The sequence below is a fragment of the Salmo salar genome, chromosome 18 (genome assembly GCF_965601325.2).
Source record: "Salmo salar chromosome 18, fSalSal1, whole genome shotgun sequence".
Classification (NCBI taxonomy): domain Eukaryota; kingdom Metazoa; phylum Chordata; class Actinopteri; order Salmoniformes; family Salmonidae; genus Salmo; species Salmo salar.
The window spans coordinates 96,178,178-96,187,945 of NC_138308.1; the positions used below are offsets into that span (position 1 = coordinate 96,178,178).

At 38.9% G+C, this 9,768-nt stretch overlaps 1 protein-coding gene across 2 annotated transcripts; it reads left to right on the forward strand.

The window, feature by feature from the left end:
* The first annotated feature begins 2,258 nt into the window (after positions 1–2,258).
* Positions 2,259–6,132, forward strand: LOC106591776 (endonuclease domain-containing 1 protein). 2 transcript variants are annotated; one of them, XM_082965354.1, is made up of 3 exons: positions 2,259–2,388; positions 2,704–2,960; positions 4,097–6,132. In XM_082965354.1, the coding sequence occupies exons 2-3, from the start codon at positions 2,745–2,747 to the stop codon at positions 4,742–4,744; spliced, it is 864 nt and encodes a 287-aa protein (XP_082821480.1). In that variant the 5' UTR covers positions 2,259–2,388; positions 2,704–2,744; the 3' UTR covers positions 4,745–6,132. The 2 variants fall into 2 exon arrangements, with proteins under 2 accessions (XP_082821480.1, XP_014038460.1); XM_014182985.3 differs by lacking the exon at positions 2,259–2,388 and having other exon boundaries at positions 2,395–2,960.
* The last annotated feature ends 3,636 nt before the right edge of the window (positions 6,133–9,768 follow it).

Sequence of the window (9,768 nt, forward strand, 5' to 3'; positions counted from 1 at the left end):
CATTAATATACAACAGAAATTTGTATTTATAGTACCACAGTACCCTCTGATAGGTGTATTTATACTACCACAGTACCCTCTGATATGTGTATTTTTACTACCACAGTACCCTCTGATATGTGTATTTATACTACCACAGTACCCTCTGATATGTGTATTTATACTGCCAAAGTACACTCTAATATGTGTATTTATACTACCACAGTACCCTCTGATATGTGTATTTATACTGCCAAAGTACCCTCTAATATGTGTATTTATACTACCACAGTACCCTCTGATATGTGTATTTATACTACCACAGTACCCTCTGATATGTGTATTTATGCTACCACAGTACCATATGTGTATTTATACTACCAAAGTACCCTCTGATGTGTGTATTTATACTGCCAAAGTACCCTCTAATATGTGTATTTATACTGCCACAGTACCCTCTGATATGTGTATTTATACTACCACAGAACCCTCTGATATGTGTATTTATACTACCACAGTACCCTCTGATATGTGTATTTATACTACCACAGTACCCTCTGATATGTGTATTTATACTACCACAGTACCTAACCCTCTGATATGTGTATTTATACTACCACAGTACCCTCTGATATGTGTATTTATACTACCACAGTACCCAACCCTCTGATATGTGTATTTATACTACCACAGTACCCTCTGATATGTGTATTTATACTACCACAGTACCCAACCCTCTGATAGGTGTATTTATACTTCCACAGTACCCTCTGATATGTGTATTTATACTACCACAGTATCTTCTGATATGTGTATTTATACTACCACAGTATCTTCTGATATGTGTATTTATACTACCACAGTACCCAACACTATGCTGTCCTATTCATATAACAGGGGGAAGCAGCACAGGGTCAGAGGTCACCAGTTAGTGACTACATTGAGAGTTGTTTTTCTTCTCTCATAATCTATCAATGCCTCAGGATGTCACTGGGTAAACATTATCTTACTGAATGATTAACTATTCTCTCATGAAATCTGTGAGAAGGTGTGTCTGAATTAAAGAGAGGACCTGACACAGAGTTAGTCCTGTCTGGTATAATTAGTGGTCAGACTGGACAAGGAGGGTTGGATAAACTCCTCTGTATGAAGATGAGTCCTGTCTGGTATATTTAGTGGTCAGACTGGACAAGGAGGGTTGGATAAACTCCTCTGTATGAAGATGAGTCCTGTCTGGTATAATTAGTGGTCAGACTGGACAAGGAGGGTTGGATAAACTCCTCTGTATGAAGATGAGTCCTGTCTGGTATAATTAGTGGTCAGACTGGACAAGGAGGGTTGGATAAACTCCTCTGTATGAAGATGAGTCCTGTCTGGTATAATTAGTGGTCAGACTGGACAAGGAGGGTTGGATAAACTCCTCTGTATGTGGAACAGGTGGAACTATTTAGAATGTGTAACAATCAAACCTCCCTATTGGCTGTGTTCCACATTCTAAAGTAGAACCATCATTTTACTTGCTGAAATATTGTCCAGAAATGACCTCATTGGACAGAAAGGGGAACTCCTCCCCACACGCATGTTGAACAAATATAATGTTTCTCTGAAACAAAGGATTTGTGTAGTTTCATGAATTTGTTGAATTGTAAACAACTGGTATGTCCAAGGAAGATACTTAATGTGTAATGGTAGCTGAGATATGTTGTTTGTATAAAAATATAGTCAATCTAACTTAAATAATATTTTCATAATAAACTAAAGTCTAAAAGTGTTAGTTTGTTCCCCAGTCTCCTCTACTCTGACTGAGAAAAGGCCTCCTCAACTGAAGAATCTACAGCTGCTGAGTCTGAGGTGTTAATCAGTCCAGTGCTGCTCTGACCACAGTGTTGTTAGGAACCACATTTTCTAATGCTACATACACAGCCTTGTGGGATATTAATGAATGTGAATTCAGCAACTGTAATTCCAGAACAGTCCCTCTGTTGTAATAGTCTGATGTGTATCTTCTGACAGACTCTATGCTGAGTAAAGTCATGTTTTTATCCTAAAACGTTTTTCTACCAGAACCAAAGTGTGGATGCAGTCACTATTTAGAGCAATCTAATCTCATTAACCCAGAACTATAATATTGTGTGATTCAGTTCTGGGTCCATACGTGTTAGAAACTACAGTAGGTGAGTCACATGTTATTTGTTACAGCAGTTTCCATGGAAACATACAGAGGAGTTTATGCAAATCAACCCTATCTGTCTTGACATCTGAAGGAGGAGTCTCTGAAATAACTATTTAAAGCAGTCTGTCCTGACTCAGCTCAGCAGTCTCCAGTCTACCAACTGGTCTCTGTAATAACTATTTAAAGCAGTCTGTCCTGACTCAGCTCAACAGTCTCCAGTCTACCAACCGGTCTCTGTAATAACTATTTAAAGCAGTCTGTCCTGATTCAGCTCAGCAGTCTCCAGTCTACCAACTGGTCTCTGTAATAACTATTTAAAGCAGTCTGTCCTGACTCAGCTCAACAGTCTCCAGTCTACCAACTGGTCTCTGTAATAACTATTTAAAGCAGTCTGTCCTGACTCAGCTCAACAGTCTCCAGTCTACCAACTGGTCTCTGTAACTTCATCTTTGTCTCTGTGGTGTTCAGTCTTCAGGTGATGATGGGGGTATTGAATCATCTCTCTACTCTCCTCCTCCTCTCTCTCCTTCCTCCTGCTCTCTCTCATGTAGTGAAGAAGTTCAGCAATGTTACAGAGTGCCAGGAGTTCTTCATGAATGGGAAAACTCCAAACATCACGGATATTTTGGTTGATGGGACAGTCAAGAACCAGACCCGCTACAAGCCGATTTGCCAGAAGTACAAGAACATCTACAGGTTTGCAACTCTCTACGACATGACCAAGAGGATCCCTGTGTTCTCAGCCTACACCTTCACTGGTCCTCCTACAGACCCCAGACCACATCAACCCTGGATGATTGAGCCCCAGGTAGGACTAATGTTTTGTCATATAACATAACATGTGTATTTGTTTACTGGTATATATCACAGACAGTTATGTTACCAAGTCAGTCCTGGATGATAGAGCCCCAGGTAGTTCTAATCTCTATTCATTCAACATGTGTATTTGTTTAGTGCTATAGACATACAGTATCTTTGAGATATGAATGTGTTGCAACCACTTTCAGCTTAAGTCGGGATTGTTAAATTGTGACTTTTTTTACGAGTTAATGTCTAAACTAGTTAAAGAGTTGTAATGTCTAAACTAGTTAGAGTTGTAATGTCTAAACTAGTTAAAGAGTTGTAATGTCTAAACTAGTTAGAGTTGTAATGTCTGAACTAGTTAAAGAGTTGTAATGTCTAAACTAGTTAGAGTTGTAATGTCTAAACTAGTTAAAGAGTTGTAATGTCTAAACTAGTTAAAGTTGTAATGTCTAAACTAGTTAGAGTTGTAATGTCTAAACTAGTTAAAGAGTTGTAATGTCTAAACTAGTTAGAGTTGTAATGTCTAAACTAGTTAAAGAGTTGTAATGTCTAAACTAGTTAGAGTTGTAATGTCTAAACTAGTTAGAGTTGTAATGTCTAAACTAGTTAAAGAGTTGTAATGTCTAAACTAGTTAGAGTTGTAATGTCTGAACTAGTTAAAGAGTTGTAATGTCTAAACTAGTTAGAGTTGTAATGTCTAAACTAGTTAAAGAGTTGTAATGTGTAAACTAGTTAAAGAGTTGTAATGTCTAAACTAGTTAAAGAGTTGTAATGTGTAAACTAGTTAAAGAGTTGTAATGTCTAAACTAGTTAAAGAGTTGTAATGTCTTAATGAGTTGTAATGTCTAAACTAGTTAAAGAGTTATAATGTCTAAACTAGTTAAAGCGTTGTAATGTCTAAACTAGTTAGAGTTGTAATGTCTAAACTAGTTAAAGAGTTGTAATGTCTAAACTAGTTAAAGAGTTGTAATGTCTAAACTAGTTAAAGAGTTGTAATGTGTAAACTAGTTAAAGAGTTGTAATGTCTAAACTAGTTAAAGAGTTGTAATGTCTTAATGAGTTGTAATGTCTAAACTAGTTAAAGAGTTATAATGTCTAAACTAGTTAAAGAGTTGTAATGTCTGACTGATGTTTCTGCAGCTTGAAAATATTTCTCACCAACATGACATGGTGGAAAATAAATCTGTCACACACAACCACCAGGCTGCGGACGCAGACTACGACAAAAACCACATGAATATGGAGAGAGGTCACCTTTTCCCATGTTCACACGCACCTCATGATGCTACCATGAGGTCCACTTTCACCCTGACAAATGCCGTTCCCCAGGAAAGAGGCTTCAACCGAGGCAGATGGCGTGTAATGGAGTGCAAAGTCAGAAAATCTCTTGAGCTTAACTGTAAGGATAACAACAACAAGATAAAGGCCTATGTGGTGACTGGAGCAGTTCCCAGCAGCAGCAACGAACTGAACAAACGAGTGAACATCCCAGATCTCCTGTGGACAGCCTACTGCTGTTACAACAACAAGATGAAGAAGTGGATGGCCCAAGCACACTGGGGGGATAACAAGAACGTTATGGGGAATGCATTGAATCCACTAACCTTGGAAGAACTCGAAGGCATGCTGAAGAACAAATACAATGGCGATGTCGCGGTGTTCGACAGTAAATGTCCAACAAAAGTTAGTGTATTAGAGGACGAGACAGGGAGGAACTTAGAGAGTGTATCAGGGAAGTTAAAGGAATGTGATGAGGATGGATGTGATTGTGACTGTGATGAAAAGTGATGAATTTTGTCCAGTGGTAATTCACACAACTATTGAGTACACATGCCTCTACGTTACAAGGGCTATAAGGTTTATAATGGTTATAAGGGTTAAGTAATAATGGTTATAAGGGTTTAATGGTAATAAGGGTTAAGTAATGAGGTTCATAAGGGTTTAATGGTTATAAGGGTTATAAGGGTTATTATGCAGGGTTATAATGTTTGTAATAAGGGTTATAATGGGTATAATATGGTCATAATGGTTATAATAAGGTTATAATGGTTATAATAAGGGTTATAATGTTATTATAAGGGTTATAATGGTTATAATTAAACACGTTTAAGCGTTATAAAGGTTAAAGACAAGCTCTGTTACTTTGGTGACTAAGAAAGTATATTTTTAAACCTCCCACTTTGGGCTGGATGTATGAATGTGTCGTTCATACATGTAGAATCTATCAGCAGAATTACTGTTTCCCTACATTTCACCCCCCTAGCAATTTGAGTCTTAGCCATTGAGCATCAGCCCCTCACATTTGAGTGGGAACTAGTGTGGTGGCAGAATTAGTGTTGAATTGTTGTAACTTCTCAATGGACATGTTCTGTGTTGGACTGTGATGTCATGCCTTCCATAGAGTCCTGGTATGTCTGTACCTAAACACAAGGCCATTGTGTTCTGGAACTGTTGCTGGTATAAATAACTGTTGCCGGTATAAATAACTGTTGCCGGTATAAATAACTGTTGCTGGTATAAATAACTGTTGCCGGTATAAATAACTGTTGCCGGTATAAATAACTGTTGCTGGTATAAATAACTGTTGCCGGTATAAATAACTGTTGCTGGTATAAATAACTGTTGCTGGTATAAATAACTGTTGCTGGTATAAATAACTGTTGCCGGTATAAATAACTGTTGCCGGTATAAATAACTGTTGCTGGTATAAATAACTGTTGCCGGTATAAATAACTTTCCGGTATAAATAACTGTTGCTGGTATAAATAACTGTTGCTGGTATAAATAACTGTTGCCGGTATAAATAACTGTTGCTGGTATAAATAACTGTTGCCGGTATAAATAACTGTTGCTGGTATAAATAACTGTTGCCGGTATAAATAACTTGCCGGTATAAATAACTGTTGCTGGTATAAATAACTGTTGCTGGTATAAATAACTGTTGCCGGTATAAATAACTGTTGCCGGTATAAATAACTGTTGCTGGTATAAATAACTGTTGCTGGTATAAATAACTGTTGCTGGTATAAATAACTGTTGTGTAACAATCTGATTGTATTATCACCTCTCACTATATAAGAGACATGGATCCATTTACTCAGGGAGTTCTTCCCTGTGAAATCAGAATAATCTCCCCTGCAGCTGCTTGATTAAAGATGCTTCTATACAATTAAAAAGTCTCTGCCTTCATCTTTGGATCTAATTTTCCACAACATTTGGTGCCGTGACCCAGATGGACTCAGACATCACTCTGATCGCAACTTAAAGAAGGTAAGAGACCTTATTAAAAACATCTCTGTGAAGGACAGTGTTTTCCAGCTGAGCCTTAATGGTGAGAGATCTCTGTGAAGGACTGTCTGTTGTCCAGTCGAGCCTTAATGGTGAAAGATCTCTTGTCCTCCTCAGCCACAAAATGTTGGTGTTCAATTTGGCAGAACAATTTCCTTATAATAATGAATCTAACTGGTTAACATTGATCAATGGGAGCACAGTAGTGTCTCCTATAGTAGGGATTGGTTTACCTATAATCACCTGAAACATACTGTTGGACCAGTATATTAGGAGGGATTGGTTTACCTATAATCACCTGTTGGACCAGTATATTAGGAGGGATTGGTTTACCTATAATCACCTGTTGGACCAGTATATTAGGAGGGATTGGTTTACCTATAATCACCTGAAACATACTGTTGGACCAGTATATTAGGAGGGATTGGTTTACCTATAATCACCTGCTGGACCAGTATATTAGGAGGGATTGGTTTACCTATAATCACCTGAAACATACTGTTGGACCAGTGTATTAGGAGGGATTGGTTTACCTATAATCACCTGAAACATACTGTTGAACCAGTATATTAGCAGGAATTGGATAGCCTGCAGGTAGACATTGGATAGCCTATAGTATTATAATACATAATCAGTTTTCAAACAGAAGGGTTACCAAGTTGTATGTGTGTATAATGTGTTATTAGAGATGTGGTGTCATAACACGGGTGTAAGAAGACTATTAGAAAGCATGGGTAATAAACCCTCTAAGTGTCCTGCTGGAGGTGCTGATCCAGAGGGGATAATACAACTCCAGCACCCACACGTAGATCTACATAGTTGATGTAAAACGTCTTCTGAGAAATATTCAGTATATATTCCCTTACGGATCATTTGATAAGGTAAACCACTGTATGACTCTCTAAAGGGTGTCAGACAAAAGATTTGGAGCTGAACTTAAATTAGATGCTGCCATCTGGTGTTTGGGTTAAAGATAAGCTTGCTGTGGACTCATTGACAAGCCACCAGTGAAAGTGAGTGGTATTCACTGAACTCAGGCTGTAAAGGACACAGAGGGGAAATTTGGAAACGGAGGTATGAATAATTGAATAAGACACGCTTTTGGCAATTACCAATTACTAATTCTTAATTCGATAGTGTGAATAACACCAGCGACTTAAGGATGAAGGTAATGTCATCTAAAACAATAATCTGTCTCCGTTACGTGGAACACTGTCCAAAATTGAAGTAGATCCCAGTAAATGTTTTGAGTACCAGGGCTATAAAAAAAAAGAATCTGATAAGCCAGCAGCAACTTTTTGAAAGCCAGAGTGGATTTGTTAAGTGACTAAGATACCGTAGAAGAGTATTGAAAACAGTATATACATATGAGATGAGTAATGCCTGATATATGTAAACATTATTGAAGTGGCCAGTGATTCATAATCTATGTCTATAGGCAGCAGCCTCTAATGTGCTAGTGATGGCTGTTTAACAGTCTGATGGCCTTGAGATTGAAGCTGTTTTCTCAGTCTCTCGGCCCCAGCTTGATGCACCTGTACTGACCTGGCCTTCTGGATGGTAGAGGGGTGAACAGGCAGTGGCTCGGGTGGTTGATGTTTTGTTGATGTTGGGTTGGAGGTCGTTTCCCAGGCATCACACTCCCAGAGCCCTCACCTCCTCCCTGTAGGCTGTCCCGTCATCGTTGGTAATCAAGCCTACTACTGTAGTGTCGTATGCAAACTTGATGATTGAGTTGGAGGCGTGCTTGGCCAAGCAGTCATGGGTGAACAGGGAGTACAGGAGGGGGCTGAGCACGCACCCTTGTGGGGCCCCAGTGTTGAGGATCAGCGGAGTGGAGGTGATGTTTCCTACCTTCACCACCTGGGGATGGCCCATCAGGAGGTCCAGGACCCAGTTGCAGAGGGCGGGGTTCTGACGGCCCGTCAGGAAGTCCTCAAAACGTGCAAAGAATGTTTATCCTGTCCGGAAGCAAGACGTCGGTTTCTATTCAACTGAACGCTCCATTACGGTTTAATGTACTGAACGTTCTATTTAGTTTTAATGTACTGAACGTTCTATTTAGTTTTAATGTACTGAACGTTCTATTTAGTTTTAATGTACTGAACGTTCTATTTAGTTTTAATGTACTGAACGTTCTATTTAGTTTTAATGTACTGAACGTTCTATTTAGTTTTAATGTACTGAACGTTCTATTTAGTTTTAATGTACTGAACGTTCTATTTAGTTTTTATGTACTGAACGTTCTATTTAGTTTTTATGTACTGAACGCAGCCCTGCATTGTCTGGAATAATAACCATTCTTAGTGTATGTGTCCCGAATGGCACCCTATTCCTTATGTAGTGCAGGTATGGTCTAAAGTAGTGCACTACATAGGGAATAATGGTCAAATAGGCCCTGGTCTAAAGTAGTGCACTACATAGGGAATAGGGTTCAAATAGGTCCTGGTCTAAAGTAGTGCACTACATAGGGAATAGGGTTCCATTTGGGACAAAGCAATACATTACTGACCTGGGAGAAAACATGGAGAACCCTGTACTCACCATGTTACCAATCAATCACCAATCACTTTGCTGATCCATCAATAACCAATAAATATCTCCAGGTCTGTTGAACAAAGTGATTTTCATTGTAACTGGAGTCATACTGACACACACACACACACACACACACACACACACACACACACACACACACACACACACACACACACACACACACACACACACACACACACACACACACATTTTCTGCAGTATAATGTAATTTATATATTCATGTTCTATTGTACAGAGTAGTCTGCTGTCTGTCGCCCCCCAGTGGTTCTTTGTTGTAATTATGAACTTATTTCCTTCCCAAATGGTACCCTATTGGAGTGCACTATAAAGGGAATAGGGGGCCATTAGGGACGAATCAAACTGGAATATGTTGTTGCACTACGTCCTAATGATTAGCTCTGGTCCAGGGTGTGACGTGCATCTTGATGGTGCTGAACCATCTTGATGGATATAACACCCTGGACCAGAGCTACCTAACAATACACAGCTGGATAATAAGTCCTGTTATCTGATATTCTGAATAATGTTGTATTTTATACGTTGTTAAACTGATAAAAAAGGAGAAACCAGCCCACTGCTCTTGCTAGTATCACTGCTCTTTATTCAGCTGTCCGTATCGGCCTCAAGGCCTTCCTCAGAGCTGTGTGAGTGTTTTGTCGTTTGGACCCTTATGTAGACATTACATCGAATGGGGTTGGAGTCGAGGGGAAATAAACATGTGTTACCAAATATAACAATGTGTTTTTCATAAGTATTCTAATAAAGTGTGTACATAAAACGTGTTAAACACTTCCAGGACCGGACCTGGACGTTCTGCCCCCCAATGTGTTTGGGTTCATTTTTTCTCAGCTAAAAGTCGGAGGAACAAAACATAATAGCAGCCCAATTAATAGTCCTCTGCTACAAATTAAACACAATTTAACACATCTGGTTAGTAGGCTATATAATCAGTTCAATATCAATAA

Bases quoted from the DNA above. Each gene is read 5' to 3' on its own strand.
- LOC106591776 (XM_014182985.3), top strand. From the start codon at position 2,631: ATGATGGGGGTATTGAATCATCTCTCTACTCTCCTCCTCCTCTCTCTC. The intron at 2,961-4,096 runs GTAGGACTAATG...ATGTTTCTGCAG, and splicing joins CCTGGATGATTGAGCCCCAG to CTTGAAAATATTTCTCACCA.